At 47.9% G+C, this 18,679-nt stretch overlaps 1 protein-coding gene across 4 annotated transcripts in view; it reads left to right on the top strand.

Moving 5' to 3' along the window:
- Clmn (calmin) overlaps positions 1-17,032 on the top strand; it is a 96,224-nt gene extending 79,192 nt beyond the window's left edge. The window contains exons 7-14 of one of the 4 annotated variants that reach the window (XM_036205484.1): positions 314-507; positions 1,508-1,590; positions 5,470-7,110; positions 11,008-11,204; positions 14,287-14,347; positions 14,987-15,057; positions 15,516-15,608; positions 16,827-17,032. In XM_036205484.1, coding sequence (XP_036061377.1) covers positions 314-507; positions 1,508-1,590; positions 5,470-7,110; positions 11,008-11,204; positions 14,287-14,347; positions 14,987-15,057; positions 15,516-15,608; positions 16,827-16,998 — 2,512 coding nt within the window. In that variant the 3' untranslated portion in view covers positions 16,999-17,032. Of the gene's footprint in view, positions 1-313; positions 508-1,507; positions 1,591-5,466; positions 7,111-11,007; positions 11,205-14,286; positions 14,348-14,986; positions 15,058-15,515; positions 15,609-16,826 lie in introns of all 4 variants that reach the window. The other 3 variants (XM_036205483.1, XM_036205486.1, XM_036205485.1) reach the window with 3 other exon arrangements.
- The last annotated feature ends 1,647 nt before the right edge of the window (positions 17,033-18,679 follow it).

Below are 18,679 nucleotides of genomic sequence, written 5' to 3'. Positions count from 1 at the left end.
AACTTGGATCTTTCTGGCTCTGTCTATAACAGGGCACTTCCCCACATGTCCCTTTCTCATCATCATCTGTGATGTGTGCTGTGTAAACATCTCTCCTTTATGTATTTAGAAACTTAGGAACCAAGGGTCTTGTTGCCCTTTTGGATAACATATACCTCATGCTTCACTTGGAAAATTCTCAGGGTGGTCCTCCTGGTGGTCAGGGTTGGGGTGTCTTCACAGGGTGAGATGAACAGCACCCAACCCCCTCAGGCCAGCAAGGCTACTGTGTGCAGACCTCCTCTTCCAGTTCCTTTACTAACCTTTCCATCAGGTATGGCGTGGCAGTCCAGGACTTTGCGGGCAGCTGGAGGAGTGGACTGGCTTTCCTGGCTGTCATCAAAGCCATTGACCCCAGCCTGGTGGACATGAAGCAGGCTCTGGAAGATTCTACCCGGGAGAATCTAGAGAAGGCCTTCAGGATTGCACATGATATCCTGCATATCCCCAGACTTCTGGAGCCAGAAGGTACAGTGACCCTCTCTGTCCTTTTATTATTATTATTACAGATATACCATCTGCTCTTCCAGGTAGAAAACTCAGAAAATAAAAATAAAAGCTTAATGAAGAAAAAAATTATTTCCTATGTTATAGTCTTTTTTCTGTGCATCTAATTATAGTATTTTTACATAATCGATATCATTTTTGTATATAATTTTGTCTCTTTTTCATATATATATATATATATTTAGGTAGTATATTTCTATGATTTCCTGTTATATATATTATATTGCATAATAATCCACCTGTAGGCATTCTAAACTTGCCTAGTTCTTCCATATTTGAGTCACTGAGGTTACTTTAGAAATGATCTCTTTGGGAGCTAAAGGCATACCTTAGTGGCAAGTGTGAGGCCATGGCTTAGATCCCCAACTCTGTAGATGGAAGGAAGGAGGGATAAAAGGAAAGGAAGGAGTGAGAGAGAAAGAAAAAGGGGGGACGAGAAGAGAAGAAGGAAGGATCATTTTTTAATACAGTATGACTGTAAACATCTTACTTATCCAGCATGCTTTTGACTATCCCTTAAGGACCAGTTCCCACCTGCAGAATGTCAGAGTTAGGAGAGTACATTCCTTTCGAAGGTGTATAACTATGTTTTGTCACATTGTTCCTCATTGGGTGATTAATTTGGGACCCCGTGTAGCAGGATGTCATGGTCCCTAGATGTACTTATTCATGGAACCAGCAGTGAGCTGACTGCTCACAGTGAGGTGAACCAAGACTCAAGGAAGGAGGGGCAAAATCCTGAGCCTAGGATCCCAGGGTTCTCCATTCTGGTTCCTCTGTCCTTCAGCCAGCTGTGGGACTTTAGCCAAAGGTATTGTCCCCTTCTCTGAGCCTAAATTTCTTCAAGGAGAAAAGGAAAAGGAAAATCCTTTGCTGATGTGTGTGTCCCTTCCTCACCAACACCCTGTGGGTCCTATGGAGAAAGCATGTGTCTTTGCTAATGCTGTGTCTTTCTCAACAGACATCATGGTGGACATGCCGGATGAACAGTCCATTGTGACTTATGTGGCCCAGTTTCTAGAGCGCTTTCCGGAGTTGGAACCTGTATGTTTCTTTCCCTTACCTTTAATTCACAAACTATGCATTTGCACTGGGTCCCCCGGGGACACAGCTGGGGCTTGGGCTGCATCGTTCTGTGTGGTTGATGGTAGCAAAGTGACCTCAAGTCCCTTGCCTTGTCTTAGTTTCTAAACCATCTGTGACATACATCAAGTTCCCAAGTGGGACAGAAAGCCCGTCACATCTCACCCAAACCTCTTCCCATTCCAAACTTGATTAAGGGGACAGAAGATGTTCCCTTGTCACCCAGACTTCACTCTTTAGATGCCCAGTAGATGCCCAGTGGAATAGCCCAGTTCACCAAGTTTTACCAAGGCTCAAAATTATAATAGATAATGACCATTCAAAAGCATGCTTGTGGAGCGTGTGTGTGTGTGGAGTGTGTGTGTGTGTGTGTGTGTGTGTGTGTGTGTGTGTGTGTGTTTTGTATTTTAGGGAGGGTGTTGAATTTTTGAGACAGGATCTCATGTCTCAAAATGTCATGTCTGGCCTTGAGCATGTGGCAATCCTCCTGCCTCAGCCTCCTCACTCTGGGAATACAACTATGTGCCACTATTCTCTGACCATGCCTTTTACCTTTTAGAACCCCAGATAACAGTTGAAAATAGGTTTGGGGCATGGAAGGAAGTTGTCATGGTTTCACTGAACACTTAACCTTGAGACAGTAAGAATAACAACCACAGCCTTTGGTGGGAACCATCTTCCACTTACTGAATGCCTAGCACCAGCTCCGGGGAATCAGCAAGAAGCTGGACTGGAGCTGGCCATCGCTTAGTGCTACGGCATTGATTAGTGCTCACAAAGCCCCGGGTTTGGTCTCCAGTTATGTAAAACTTAATTTAAAAAAGATTGGACAAAATCAGCTGGACAGATAAGGTGCCTAACGTGATGCAGCTTTGTTCTAGTACAGAAGACAGTCAACACATCAGTAGATGCATCGGAATTCCCAGCAGATTTAAGCGACTGGTAGAAAAAAATACACACGTGAAGAAATAAAAAAATGTCAGGGAACAGGGACCATCTTGTAGCTGGAGACCGTGTCTGCAGCTGTCATTCCGACAATCCTGTGTGGTTCACCACCATTATCCTCTTTTTCAGATGAGAATACCACTGCCCCAAAGAGACCTAACCGTCTTTCCAGGGTCACACAGCCATCTAATACAGGACCGCGGCTGACTCCAGAGCTCTGTGTCTCCAAAGTGCACCTTCTTGGGTCTCTTAAAAATACCACTGAGGCTGGAGTCTTACTTTACGCAGCAGTGACTCCCAGTGGCCCTCCGAGCTGTGGGTTAGATTATTGCCTGATCTGTGTGTGTGGTTCCACTCCTTCTGGCGCCATGGTATTTTGAAGAGGAGTTTCTGGGGCTGCCACTTGAAGCTCTGTGACCCTAGGCAGCTTCCTTAATCTATCTGACAGATGTATCAGATACTCTCTAAAGTGGAAAGCATCACCCATATTTCAGGCTTGAGCAAAAAATAACTACCTGTGTGAAGAATCCAGTTTTGCCTGTGGCTCAGAATGAACATTCAGCAAGAGGTGGTAGCAGTAATTGCTATAGAATTCTGTGTTGGGGGTACTAGGTAGCAGGATTTTCACCAGGCCTGAGCTCCTAATCCAGTGGCAGAATCTAATAACAATTGAAACAGTGGTTCTCAACCTTCCTAATGTTCCAACCCTTTGATACAGTTCCTCATGTTGTAGCAACCCCCAACCATAAAATTATTTTCATTGCTACTTCATCACTATAATTTTGCTGCTGTTATGAATCATAATGTTAATATTTTTTGGAGATAGAGGTTTGCCCAAATGGTTTGTGATCCACAGGTTGAGAACCACTGAATTAAAAGTTGATGGTAAGTGGTATGATTCAAGGTCATGGTCAAGATTCAGCAAACCTAAGTGTGGCTTCTCCAGGACTGGGAGTAGAGAGATGGAGGACACGATGGCTGGAGCAAGGGTCTTGGTTCACGCATAACAGCCTGTTTCATCCTGGGGTGTGTGGGATACATTATTTTGTGCTAGTGATTTTACTTTCTTAGTCTTTAGTGTTTTTGTGGGGTTTTTTGTTTGTTTGTTTTGTTTTTTTCCCTAAGTAGTCAGTAGGAATAGGCTTTTAAAGTTAACTGTAAGATATATTTTATTGTTATTATTATTGCTATTTTGTTATTGTTGTTGTATACATTGTAGGGGAGGGTCAGGGGTCTGTGTATTCAGGGGAGTACATGGAGGTCAGGGGACAGCTTGTGAGTGTAGATGGGACTGAGATTCTCAGGCTTACATGACAAGTACCTTTACCCTTGGAGAGAGCTTTCTATCTCCTCTTCAAGTCCAGGCTTCTATCTGCAGTTGCTTCCAAAGAATGTCTTTTGTATATTTTTTAGTTTAGATTGGTTATTCTAGAGCCTTCTCTTTTGTAATTCCAAACCTGAGTCATAGGTAGGTCTACTTTTGGTAATTGTTGCTTCCCTTGTTTATAGGCTTCATTCTCCTGCTTTCTCATTTCCTGAACTTTGTTTTCTTTGGTGGCAGAGACATTATGCAAAGTAAGAGTAGCCACTGAGGTAGATGGCTTTCTTTTTCTATGTTGATCTGTCTTCTATTGCTTCAACAAGATACCAGATGCTAGATAACATATAAAGAAGAGAGATCTGGGGCTGGAGAGATGGCTCAGCAGTTAAGTGCACTTGCTGCTCTTACAGAGGACCCAAGTTTAGTTCCTAGCACCCACATGGCGATTCTCAACCATCTGTCACCCTCTCTGCCTCTGTAGGCACCTGGCACACACATGGTTGACATATATATAGAGAGAGAGACAAACATTATACACATAAAATAAAAAGAGAGAGAGAGAGAGAGAGAGAGAGAGAGAGAGAGAGAGAGAGAGAGAGGAGAGAGATTTGACTCAGCATTGAATGTTTGAGTTAGCGCTAGCACCTTCTAGAAAGGACCTCATGGGCATTATAGTCAAAGTGTGTGAGAGACAGAGAGGTCACAGAGCAAGACAGGAAGCCAGAGAACCACTTGGCTCTTCACTCTGAAAACAACTCCCTCTGCAATGAACTGGTGACCTATGAGAAGTATGTTAGTTCCTTCTGAGGTTAGAACTCCCTGTGGCCCAATCACCTTGCACTAGGCCTCTCCCTTTAAAGGTCCCTCTATGCTTCCTGTAGCCATACTGGGTACCAAGCTTCTAACACGTGAGTCCTTGGGAAATACAGCCATGCAGAGGATATAGCCCCTTCCTGAACCCAAGATGGGAGTTGCTCATTCTGACCATTTCAGGAACCTAGAGGCATGTTGATGCTAGTTCATTTCTACCATCTGGCTTCAGATTGTGAGGGTGACATCAGTCCACTCCACCCACCATTGCACTTACTGGAAGCCCAGCCAGCCCTGACTTATGCCCTGCTTCTCAGCCCTGCCTGGGCTCTTGCACTGAAGACACCCCTGGGTAAAATCACAAGGCTCCGATGAGAGTTGATGTTACACTGCTTCTAACTTCAGACTTCTGTGGTGACCCACGTGGTCAGTAAGAACATGGCTGGTCCCTCCTCACCTCAGGCAGGCTAGCTCCCTCAACTGGTAGGGTCCACAGGAGTGAGGCAGCTGAGGTACTGCTCACTGAGGTACACTGAACACCCCACTGAGTGCGTCGATAATCTCTCTGCACCTGTAATTTCGGGAAAAAAAAAGTCTTTCACATTTTTATTTACCTGGCCATGTTTGCATCTCAGCGGGACAGGGGTTGATATCACTGTGAAAACTCTGGTTAAAGTGGCTTTTGTTGTTGTGGTTGTTGTGGTTTGGAAGTCGTACTTAAAGGTGGAACCTGTGATTTCATGTTGTCCTGTGTTTCTCAGCAGGAAGATTTTGTGAATCCAGACAAAGAAGCCCCCATTGAGTCCACCTTTGTCCGAATCAAAGAAAGCCCCTCTGAGCAGGAAAGCCGAGTCCTCCTCCTCAGTGAGAACGGAGAGCGGGCCTACACTATCAACCATGAAAGCAGCCACCCACCACCTGCCAAAGTCTTCGTCTGTGACCAGCCTGAGAGCACAAAGGGTTTCTATCTGGGTGGTGTGCCCAGCCATATTCTGTCAGACAGCGCCACTGAGTTCATGCACCAGATCATTGACCAAGTCCTTCAGGAGAGCCCAGGGAAGACCAATGAGCCAGCTCCAGAGTCTTCCATCTTATCAACCAGAAAGGATGGCCGGAGGTCCAACTCCTTGCCAATCAAGAAATCCGTCCACTTTGAGGCTGATTTGCACAAGGATGCTTCATGTAGCAAAGACCCTTTCTACGGCTCAGACTTCCGCTTTGAGGGGAGCCCAAGGGCGGCAAAGGAGCTATCGAAGCCTGATAGCTATGTCTCAGTGGTTGAGGTTGCCAAGGAAAAGAAGACAGAACAGGAAGCCAGGCCAGCACAGGAGGCTGCCTCCGACAAGGGCCCTAGAGATATTGTTGGTGTGGATGGCATGCCTCATCACAGTCAGCCTTCCCAGGACCCCACATTCTGTAATGGCGCTGTAGAGAGTCCGGCTAGCCAAGGTGAGAAAGGCCCTTCTTCTCCATCCCCTGGAGATCATACTATCCTGGCCAACTCCACTGAGCTCAAGGTTCAGCTGCTAACTGTTGAGCCTATGGATAAAGATGACTATTTTGAAGGCATCCCCCTGAAGGCTTCCAAGTTTAACAGAGACCTCGCAGATTTTGCTTCTACTAGCCAGGCTTTTGGTGAGGAGCCATCACCCCGTGAGAAGACACTTGAGGAGGAGGAGGGTTTTGAGACTTATGCTGAGAAACTGGGGAAAAGGAAGTCAAAGTCTCCCCATGCAGAGACAGAGTCCCCCGAATCTCAAGCCAAGCCTGACAAACATGAGTCTCCTCCCAAGGACCCTGAACAAGATCAAGACCATCCTTTAACCTCAGAAGAAACACCAGCAGATAAGAAACCCGAAGTGTTTGAAAAGGCCAAGAGAAAGTCCACCCGGCATCGCAGCGAGGAAGAAGGAGAAGTGGAAGACCTCTCTGGAGTCGGTGGAGAAATGCCATCCAACCCTCCAAGTGCCAGCGTCAGCCTGGAAACCCTCAGGAGTCACAGCGAAGAAGGGTTGGATTTCAAGCCTTCTCCACCACTCTCCAAGATCTCCGTCATCCCGCATGACCTGTTCTATTACCCGCACTATGAGGTGCCCCTGGCTGCAGTGCTGGAGGCTTACTCAGAAGGTGGGGAGGATTTGAAAAATGAAGATGCCGATCTAGGGGAGCCAGAAGAGGGCTATCTGCAGGATTCCAGGGAGGAGGAGGAGGCCCACAGCTCCCAAAGCAGCTGCAGTTTCTCCTTGCCTGTTGACAACGGCCACCCCAGCCTTGGTGACCAGGTGTCCCATGTTGATGAGAATTCTGAGGGGCCCACATCAGCCTCAGGATCTGGTTCACCACCCTCCCCCAAGGACCACCAACAGAGGGAAACCAAAGAGAATGGCCCTGTGGAGAGCCAGCAGGTACTTGAGGTTTGGGAACTCAGAGCTTCTCCCACTGTAAGCCTTCCCTTACAGAACCTAGAAGACATAGAATTCTATGTCCTTCCAGAAGGCTCCAACAAGTACTGGGTTGACACCCAAATGGAAGCCATTTCTAAAATTTTGTACCCAGGCATAATTATCTTATCCCAGCCCACACCCTACTCAGAGGTCTTCTTAGGACAAATGAGATTGTGTGTGAGGGCCTTAGCAGAGTAGCTATGATGATCGTATAAAAGGAGCCATTCACGGTGAACTATCAGGTCATCTCCTGCGGCCACCTGGGGAACAGGGCGAACTCACGTTGGTTTCCGGCATGGTTCTTAGAAGCCTTGGCTGTGTCAGGCCATGTTCTTGATTCCTCTGACTTGCTAGGGATCGTATAGACAGGAAAGGGGACACTCATTCTAAGCTCAAGCAGCTGAACACACACTTGTCAGCCTCTTGTGTTTCTACTCTTATCTAGCCAGTGGCTCAAGAGGGGACAAGAGGGGATAGGTGCACAGAGTCCTGGCTGATGCCCCCGGGAGCAGGGAAGGTCTTCCTACAAAGAAATACCTTGCAGCCCTGGGAATCCTGGAGGGGGTATGGGAAGGTGGTGGTGTCCAAGCCCTGGTAGGATGCAGAGATGGTTAAGAGAAGCACCTGTGCTCGGCTTTAGCAGTTCATGTGCCAGCAGTGGTTCTCAACCTGTGGGTCGTGACCCCAGTGTTGGGGGGGTGTGTGTGTGTGATCAAACGACCCTTCCTCAGGGGTTGCATATGAAATATCCCTGTCCCGCAGATCAGATATTTACATTACGGTTTATAACAGTAGCAAAATTACAGTTATGAAGTAGCATAGATTAAGGTTCACCACCACATGAGGCACTGTATTAGAAGGGTCACAGCATTAGGAAGGTTGAGAACCACCGGCTCAGCCCTTTGGAAGAAGCATCATGACCAGCATCATAGCAAAGTGAGGGCAAAAAGGGAGGTGTGCCACCCTCCCTAGTGTGGTGGACACAGAGAATGTGGCATCAAATGTGGAGGTGGCCCTGCCGAGGGTTCCACAGAGGGAAATTCCTCAGGCCCAGAGAAGCTGGAGGGTGTGGGAGAGCTACTGGGTGGGAGACATTCCCTGAGTGCCAGAATCAGGCTAGGAATGGAACCAGCTTATTCCAGATCAGCTCCATCTCTTTCTTCAACTCTTCCTCAGTGTTTCACCTCTTATCCCAGTTAAGTCCTGAACTGCCTCACAGAGGGGTGACCCTAAACCCCAATTGTCATTTCATTTTCCCCTACTCCCACCTCCTTAGCATGAGCTTTGACACTCTTTCCTCTCCCACCTACCTGTCCAGCCTTCTCTTCCTTCCTTCCAGCAAATTCAGCTTCCCCTGGTTCCCAGATAACCATGCCCTGGGTTATAAAAATTCCCAACATTTAGCAAGTGGTCATTCGCCCTTCAGAGCTCTGTACCAAGGTCACGTCTTCCCGGCTCCTGCCCTAACAGAGATCTTGCTGCCTTAGCTGGGGCCAACCACACTGGCAGTTCTTTCCTGTCTCCTTGTTTGTTTGTTTTCCCTATCCCAAGAGTAAGTAGGCATCTGCATATGCATCCTTGGACTCTAGAGACCAGTGTGGTGCCTTACAGGGTCTGCCAAATGCAGGGGTCAAGTGCATATTGCTTTGGGAATGAAACAGGCAGATAAATGGGGAGACATGGGTGGGCTAAGAAAGCCTTACACTCTGGGGGGGCTGCAGGCAAGGGAGGCTGGGGAGACTTTGGAGATGCTTAGGATTGAGATGGCACATAGCCATCGTCAGAGCTTGCTATGGTTCGGTTTGCCAATCTGGAACAATGGGGAGGATTGTCAGTCCTTAGCCATGAATGGCTTATTGGGGCAGGGCAGGGAGCAATGTGCTCAACAGTTAGTTGTAAGGCAGATCCGGAGAAGAGGGCTGGTGGTTCCAGGGGTGCCAGACACAGCTGTCCCCTTCTCCTGGTGCTGAGAACAACTCCATCCACACACTTCTTTGTGGAATATTCCTTTACACTGTGTGAATATGTATCACTGTGATTGAGTTAATAAAGAAGCTGATTGGCCAATAGCTGGACAGGTAGAGGTTAGGCAGGTCCTGCAAACAAAAAGAGAGCCCAGTGAAGAAGAGTCAGAGAATCATGAGGAAATCAGAGAGAAGGAGATAAACCTGATGTGGGCTGCCAGTTCTGCCCAGCAGTGCCTCCTGTGGGAAACTGTCAGAAGCCAGCAGGGGTGGCCATGACCTTCAGTGAGATCAGATCTGATGTCTAAGCTGGAGATATGGAGTACAGCTGGAGTGATTCTCCACGGGACAAAAGGCCGAGTAGGTGGATGAGAATGCAAGTTACATCCTGGCCTTGGCCTTGGGCGAGCAGCTAATGAAAATGCAAGTCTGGCCCTTTGTTCTTATGTTTGTTTGGCTGTGACAGGCTCTCGTGTACCCCAGGCTAGCCTCAAACCCACTCTATAACCAAGAATGACCTTGAACGTCTAATCCTCCTGTTTTCATCTCTAAGTACCAACCACTATGCCAGGTTTTTGCTGTGCTGGGGATAGAACCGAGGTCTTTTTCCATGCTGGGCAAGCTCTCCATTCACAGAGCCACATCCTCAGTGCCCGGCCCTTCATTTTTATGGGCTTTCTGCCAGTAGTTGCCAAAATTAGATTGAGCACCTGCTATGTGCAGAGTGGATAGTTAGATAGCGGATAGTAGTTGGGGCAGCCCTGGGTTGGAATCATATGATCACTCAGAAGTTTTAGAATCTCATCCTGCCCCAAGACTTACTGGTGGCCAGCAGGGGTGGAGTGTAGGGAGGGCAGGTCAGGCTTCCTTCCTTAGCTCTGAGCACAGCCTCCCTGCATCCAGAGGGAGCGATATCAACGCAGCTTACATTGTGGCTCTGACCCATGGCTTTGTTTGCCTGCTGCTTCTAACTCCGCTTTGCACTTTGGTCCCCAAGTACAGCCCCTACTTCACCCTGGGGGTGTGCAAAGTCCATGGCTGAGCAAGCCAGAGACTGGAAAATGGCAAGTTTTTCTTGTTCTGATCATTAAAAAAATAAAATAACGTGAGTAAAATCCTCTCATCATTTCCTCTCTAGGAAAGGCTCAGTCATGAAGGACACTGGTCTCATGAGGCTAAGAGCACTTTCGGTTCCTACCTTGAACTTTGTTCAGGGTAGCTGGCCTGGCCTCCAAATCCCTTACCTGGCCCCTGGTGTGGAGGTTCTCCCTGCTGTCCCCACACTTCTAGATTTCAGTGGGGGCGTGGCTGATGGGTAACAGGTGCTCAGTACGACAGTGGCTAGAAGGTCCCCTTTGCAGTAAATACTGGATGTAGCCCTGTGATCCCTTCTACCAGAGGCACGGTGTCAGTGTCCTGCCCCAGACTCTGCATTTGCTCGTGTGTGTTCCTCTGCAGGACCATAGAGCACCTTTGCACTTGGCCACCTCAAAGTTCAGCCATTGGCTGGTATAAGGGATAGCCTTTGAAGGAACGTGCTGAAGAGGGAAGAGGGTGATGGTGACTGTACCCATTTGACAGCTGGGATATTGAGGCTCAAAGAGAGATAATCAGTGGCTTAAGGTCAAGTAGCTGAGTCAGACAGGATTTCATATCACTGAGCTTCCTGACTCCAGAACTCGATGTTTCTCTCTATTGATTTGAGGCCTTTGAGTTCTGCACAAGGAGCAGAATTTGGGCATGGGCTTCTCTCCTGGGCCGTCCACGTTGGAAGGAGTTCGTAAGATGAGCAGCATTGGAAGGGACACTGGCCGGATTGGAGTAGAGCCCGGAGAATAATGTCATCTACTTCAGTAGGGAATTTGACCTGTGTTTTGGCTATTTTGTGTTCTAGCCCCAAGAACCCCCAAATCCAGAACACCCCGGAAAACCAATAGAAGAAAAGTTAACAGAAGTCTCAACTAGCAGTAAAAAGAAAGAAAAAAGGAAACATGTGGACCAAGTAGAAAGCTCATTATTTATAGCCCCTGGGACTGTCCGCTCCTCAGATGACCTTGAAGAAAACCCCTGTGAACACAAGATCCCTTCCAGGTATGTCACTAAGATCTTGTCACTTTAGAAACTGAGGCAAGGGCTTACTCTCTTAGGGTGAAGGAGCATCTTGGGTAGACAGTGCATCAGCAGAGGGTGCAAGCAAAGCCCAAGCCATGGATATTGGCTGAGGAGAACAGGGAAATGTCTGTGTCCGTGGGCATGAGGTCTGATTGGCCACACCCTACAGAGTCTGGTCACTGGTCATAGAATAGGTAGCAGTTACCTCCAGGGTCCTGCTTCCCATCTGGCTCAGGCACATTGTGGTTAAGGATACTGTGGTATGGGTAGACCTAGTTAGCACAGAGACCTCCAAAGCTCCATGGTAAGCAGGCAGTACTGAAGTGAGCTCATTTATGTGAGGGAGTCCTGGAGCCTCTACCTGCTGGCCCCAGGGTAAACAGAACTTTCGGGAGGTTGATCCCTGGCTTGAGGTTACAGAGTGGGACCACTCTCTGTGTGCCTCTTGGCTACAAATGCTTTTCTTGCCACAGCTCAGTTGGACTCCCTACATAGCTTTCCACTGGCCTAGGAAGAGAGGCCTGGGAACCCACAGGACCCACGTGACCGTTCATGCTTATACCACACACCTCTGGCCCCGGCCATCTACCCTCAGTTGAGTTCATACTTTGCTTTAGGCTCCTTCAAACTGAAGGGCTGTCGCTCTGCATTCAACTCTGTCTACTGGGTCACTCCAGCTCAGCCTCTGGGGGGCAACCCCATTACACCTCCTCCAAGCAGGTATCTCGGGTTTCCCACAGGTTATTTTTGATATGTTCTTGTATAGTAGCATCTTTTTTTTTTCCCCCACAGAATAGTCATTTCTTTCCTGTAAAATTTTTGGCAGCACTGGGGATTGAATTCATAGCCTCATGCATGCTAGGCAAGTGAACTAGGCTACCACAGATCTATTGGTGAAATTATTAAGGCCACTCCACGTAGTTAAAAGGGAGGTTTATTTTGTGGGGTAACTTACAAATGAAGGGATAGGTTACAGGGTCTAGCAAAGGTATGGCACAGTCCGGCGGTGTTCTCTGGAGAACTCTGTTCGGTCTACCTCCAGCGTCCAGGGTCCCAGAACCAAGAGCGACCTCCTCTCGATCCTGGGTCTTCCTGCTTCCTTCCTCCGCTCTGCCTTGTGGGCGTGACCATTACCGAAGCCTCAATGGGGGTTGGAACTTCCAGGCCAAGGCTGGGATGGCTACCTACTATTTCCCCAGCCCTCTTTTGGCTTTTATTTTGAGGAAGTGTCTAAGTTGCCTAGGCTGGCTTTGAACTCACTCTGTAGGCCAGGCAAAGGCAAGGCATGGAGTTCATTTTAGTACAGCCCTGGCTAGCAGTGGGCGCTCAGGTCTTTGGGTAGATGAATGCATGAACAGTTGTGCTTCCTCCTGTCTTCTGGAGGTCAGGAGATGGGTCCTCAGCACCTGATTGCTGGGACAGTGAAGGTCAAGGTTCACACTCACTATAAGGCTCACATTGGCAGACTATAATGTAAAAATACCTGAGAGAAACCTTGCTGCAGCAAAGCAAAGAGAGAAAGATCGTTCCCTCCCACCAGGAATGTGCTTTTGAGTTAGGAAGCATGACCCACACATGAGGGCAAGAAGGGGGTGCAAAGCACCCAGCACTGCACCATGGAGGATCAGGTCACTCTGGACACTGCTGAGATCTGGGCCCCAGGGTCCCTTTTGACTCTGAGGTTGCATTTTGCTTCATGCCTGTGCTGTGGTAGCAATGAGGACTATGTCACACTGCCTAGATTGAAAGATACCAAAGCTGCCTTACAGGGACTTTCTGAGAATGTGTACATAGGCAAAGTGCCAGCTTCCTGCAAACCATGTAGTGAGCTTGTTTAAAGGACACTGAGATGACTCTGTATGAAGGTACATAGCACCCACCAGATACCTAGTTCTGCTGGGCAGTAAGCCAGGACCCAAGGCATCCTGAAGCTGATGGGGTGATCCATTCTACAGAGGGATGTCAGATACCAACTAGCATTGACAGCTCTTACCCAGGAGCCATAGTTGATGGCCCAGGATTCTTCTGCCTCCACTTCAGGGTATCAGCTCTGCTCGAAAGACCGAGGGGCATTCCATGTTGGCCCCAAAGCTTTGGTGATAAAATCAGTCTCCTTATGCATGAAAGGAAAAATGACGGTATTCCCTAGGGCTTGATTGGCAGGAAGTAGCCACATAGCAAAGAGCAGCAGAGAGAACATCCAACCTCCAGGCCTTGGGCCCAGACCTGCCCTTAACCTGCAGGGGACTGTAGATGTAACCATCTTATTAAATAGAAACACAGAGCCAAATTCAAAGCCTAGATCAAAGCCCAAGAGGTCAAAGCAGTATCTAAGAGCTAAAAACCCTTTCTTACCCTTCACTGCTGCTGCTGTCCTTCCCCTCAGCAAGAGGCCCACTTCCTTTGTCTCTGTCTTTTTATTGATTTTCTGTTCTGCCTTCTCATTGATTGTAAACCCAACCACATGACCTCCTCGTCACTGCCTGTCTATACAGACCTCCAGGTCTTCTATGGTTGGTATTGAGATTAAAGATGTGTGTCTCCATGCTGGCTGTATCCTTGAAGACACAGAGATCCATCTAGCTCTGCCTCCCAAGTGCTAGGATTAAAGGCGTGCACCACCACAGCCCAGCTTCTGCTATGGATTGCTATTAACTCTGACCCCCAGGCAACTTTATTTGTTAACATACAAATAAAATCACATTTCAGTACAAATAAAATATCACCATAGAGGACTTACAAATGAGGCCCTAAACCTGAGGATGTCTGTATATAAAGACCCCAGTCCTGGCTCAAATTCTAGGATTTTTAGAAATATGCTTTCTATTAAAAACCCTGATTTGCATTTTGGTGTCGATGAGGGCCCAGTGTCTGTGGCCACACCTGGCTGTGTGTTTCAATGGTATGAATGCATAGGTACAAACCGTCTCTGGGTCTGAAGTCACAATTGTGCTTTAACCCAGCTGTGGAAAGTCCCGGGCTGGGGTAACTTGAGTGACAGTATGACTGGACCACTTGTGCCCTGAGCAGTGCCCATTCAAAATGTGTCTTTGCTTTTCAGGAATAGCCACAGTGACTCCAGCATTTACATTCGGCGACATGCTAATAGGTCTTTGGAATTGGTTAGTATGTGAATTTCTTCTTCCCTATGGCCCCTGCTACTCAGTACTTTTCGGTCCATCCTCCCTCTCCCATCCCTGAGCTATGGGATTATTGACCTGCACCAACCTTACACTGGGATAGAAGACAGACATACTTAACAAACTTGTTAAGCACAGTCCAATTGGATATCCAGTTGGGGCATGAAGGGGTGTAAATAAAGCATTGATTTCAAAGCCCAAAGGCCTCTTTGTCATAAAAAAAAAAAAACAAAAAAACAAAAAAAAAAAAACAATGGACCCAAGACACTTCCCCAACCCTACACCCACTTCTAGAAAGATCACAGTTAAACCAAGGCTGCCCAGTCACTAGAGGATCCTTGTGACATCGGCAAGTGTTGAGACCTGCAGTGGCCCTTACTTCAGAGCCTGTCTAGGTGGTGGGTGGGCCTCTTCCCAGTCACCCTCGGGCTGGGGGGCAAGGGCGGGGGGCAGGGTGGTCTTTCTTGTTTAGCAATTTGATTTTTGAAACTAGATGTCTGCAGTATCGAGAAAAGCGTGGCATGGTCGGCTTTGTAAGCTTAAAACCACCTTGTTTTCTGTTTCAGAGATTTCATCTTTACTAATTGGGTTGCGGGGTTTTGTTTATAAATTTCACTGTAGGACCATTTTAGCTATGTTCAATTGAGGAACGCAGCCGATCTGGATGAGAGGAGAAACAGAGTGCTAAACAGGTTGGTGGCTTCATTCCCTAAGTCTGGGTTTTAAATATATATGTGCTAAATAAACATATGTCTTTGTTTAAATGTGTGTGTATGTTTGTGTGTGTGTGTGTGTGTGTGTGTGTGTGTGTGTGTGTGTGTCCTATCACAGGGGCCATTATTATTATTATTATTATTATTATTATTATTATTATTTTTACTATGGCTTCTTTATCATGTTGCTAATAATTTGGGAAAATACCAGGAAATAACTCTTCCAAATGAAATGAATCAAGTTAGATCTTCTTGAGGAGGGGCAGAGGGGCAGAGCAGAGCTCAGAATGTGTGAGTGGGAAGACGGGTCTGGGTTCTGAGTCTGCGGCTGTGCTTGACAAAGACTTCAGAGATAGAAGCCAGTTGCCAGAGGTAGAGCTGTACGGTCCCATCCTATATATAGCACCTGACCCTGTGTCCCTTCTGTCCCACTGCAGGTACAATTCTCAGAAGCTCACTGAGCTGATTTTACAGTTTTACGGCATCAGAGCAGACATGAAGCGGGAAAGCAAACATGCCAGGCTGTCTATGAAAGTATTCATTACTGGTGGAGAACTAGATTCCCTAGTTGATAGTCCTCAAGTTACCGTAAACCAGTCCACCTAGAACCTGAGGGATGGGAATAGAATCTCTCTAATTCTGATGTGGCCCTACCCCTCTTAAAGTCACATGAGTATTTGATTGTATTGCCCCACCCCTGTGGGTTTGCATGGGCTTGGAAAAATTAGATGATGGGATTGGTAGTCTCTGCCCAACCCCTTGAACAGGGGCTTTAGACCTCTATTCTTTTGGCTCCTAAAAACAAATACAAGTGAGATACCCTGCTTTCTTCCCAGGCCTAAAATAAAAATGCTAATTTCAATTTCTGCCAAAGGGAGCTTTCAACTAGGGAGAGAGTGCTTGTGGCTTTGATCAGGTAGGGCTCTGATAGAAACAAGAACTTGACATATGCAGGGGTGTTTCCTACCTCCAGCAACAAATAGTTTCTATTTTTCCTACAGACAACTTTAAGCCAGAGGAATTCTGCCCAGTGTCTGTTATTCAGGCATAAATCACTCTATTGCAGATGTCACAGCTCACCCGTCACTTGTCAGGAGATGGTTTGGGCTTCTCGCAGCCCCCATCCAAGGCCTGGAAATGGCCCTGAGAAGCTCATATTTCAGGCTTCTATGTGTCGGCCCCCTCCCCCCTTTCCCTTGGTACATTTGGGGCTGCGGTTTGGTTTTTACCACCACCCACACTCTTGTGCTAACACCCTGTCCATTACCTGCCGGGCAAAAGCCAAATGGCGTGTTAAACGCTGCCTTCCACCACATAAAAGAAAGGTAACTCTGACCCCAAATCAAAGCTAGCAGCTCTTCTGAAAGTAATATTTCACAGACTAAACTTGGGGTGACTCTGTTGGTTTCTGGTGGCTGCTTTGAAATCAGGCTCAGGAGTACCTCTATCACAAAGTAATTGTGTGGCCTGTGACAATTGCTGCCCCCAAACTGTCACTGCAGCCATCTGTGACATGGGCCCCGATAGTTCCTTCTGTTAAGGGTCATGGAGATAGCTGGGGTCTGTGTGTGTATTCCAAGGGCTACCCGGATGGACCCCTGCCTGGAATGTACACACAATGGGAACCTCCTGATGTATCATGGGAACCTTCATCTGCAGGTGGGCGGTTGGGTTGAGGTTTAGGATGTGGTCCTCCCTCATAGGGACCCCACCAGTGACCATCCTGTCCCCTATCTTTCCCTCTGCAGGACTGGCACCAACTCCTCTGGAGAAGCTGTGCCCCTGGGAAGCCAGAGCCCACCCAACGACTCTCTGACACAGTTCGTACAGCAGCCTGACGTGATATATTTCATTCTTTTCCTCTGGCTCCTGGTCTACTGCTTGCTGCTCTTCCCCCAGCTTGATGTCAGCCGGCTCTGAAACATGTGTCTGGAGAATAAAAGACAGGACCCTGGCCAGGGTGGAGTCTGCCTCCTGCATCTTACTGTCTGTTCAGGGTCGAGCTGCTTCTGCAGAGATGGAAGACCTCAGAGGGAACACAGGCCCCACCTCCTGTTGCTGTCTGGTTCAGTCTTTGCTCACGTTTCCCCTTGATTCTCTAAGACTTGAGAGCATGCTTACCTCCCTGACTGTGCTCCGAGCTCAGGTTTGAGGCTGGATCTGCAGACAGGATTCCTCCGTACGTGCCTTGTTTGATCAGATGCGAGTCCTTATGAATGTGTACTCCAAACCCGGGTCTTAGCATGTGAACATGCAGGTTTCTGAGCTCCTAATGGAGCTTAAGTTACTTACTTTTATCTCAGGGGAGGGTCTGCCTGATTTCAAGAAAGAACAGAGTCATACTAGGAAGAAAGGTACCCTGTTCTCCTCCATGTGTGAGTGTTTGCGTGAAGGTGATACGGCTCCCATGAACTGGTCCCAGCCTGATGACCCATTGTGTTCCCTGAGGGAGTTCAATAGCACACCTGCCTGCTCCCCAGAAATTATGCCTGAGCATTGGCAGGCTCCAAAGAAGAGGGCACTCTGCCAGCTTTGTTGTGAACCATGGCACATTCTTTTACCTTGACGTTCTTGGAGGGTTGCACTTTTAATTCACTTTTGCATTGACTGGATCGAGGTAGAGCTGTACTTCTCAAACCTTCTCCACCATCAGATGAAAGAGGAAAAGGGGTCAGTCTAGATTTGCATTAAAAGCCAGGCTCTGGCTGCCTGGGATAGCCCTAAGACTGCCTCACATTCTGCTGAGTTTTCTGTACAGATTCTGAAGTCCTTACAGGGCAGCATAAGAAGCCCCAGGGTGCTGGAAGTGGTTGGGTCAGAATAAGCTCCCATGAATGGTGGAGCTGCAGGTTTCTGGGCTCAGGATGCACACCTTGGCACCAGCATCCTTTGTGGTCAACCGTAACAGAGATCTTGAAAAGGTTTTCTGGAAAGTACCAGGGCGTAGGCCAGGGCAGGCAGCTTGTGAAGAGAATGGTTTCTTTGCTCATCATCCTATTGCCCTCTCCTCTGTGCAAAGGCTCAGGTCTTCGCAGTCTCTAGGTTCCTGCCCCCCCCTCAGCATGCCTCTCAAAAACCACATACTGGCAGCCCTTCTAAAGCAGTGAACTGAGCCGGGCGGGGGTGGCGCACGCCGTTAATTCCAGCACTTGGGAGGCAGAGGCAGGCGGATCTCTGTGAGTTTGAGGCTATGCAGAGAAACCCTGCCTCAAAAAACCAGGAAAAACAAACAAACAAAATCATAAACTGTTAGTCAGGAGGAGGGGGCCCCAGGGGACATCTTATTTAGCTGAACTCAGAGAGGCAGAGCAGGCTGTCAAGAGCTAGGTCACACAACCTACCAGAAACAGACTGGCCATGAGTTCCCCGGCCACGTGACCCCCATTCCAGAACTGTCACCTTGTTGTAGAAGACTTGCAGCCAGGTACACAAGTGTCCCGAAAAACCTAAGTAAAATGTCCTCACTCAAAGGCATCACTTTCAGGCCATTTATCTCACCTTCAAGCTTATCCCTAGCTCCTTCTAGAATGTTCTGGACAACTGTAAAGGCTTGTGGGCTGCTTGCTTCTCTTGTTGCTGTAACAGAAAAACTGACAGAAAC

Source organism: Onychomys torridus, chromosome 14, assembly GCF_903995425.1.
Source record: "Onychomys torridus chromosome 14, mOncTor1.1, whole genome shotgun sequence".
NCBI classification, from domain to species: domain Eukaryota; kingdom Metazoa; phylum Chordata; class Mammalia; order Rodentia; family Cricetidae; genus Onychomys; species Onychomys torridus.
The sequence above is the reverse complement of the archived record's forward strand: the minus strand, read 5'-3'. Positions and strand labels throughout refer to the sequence as shown.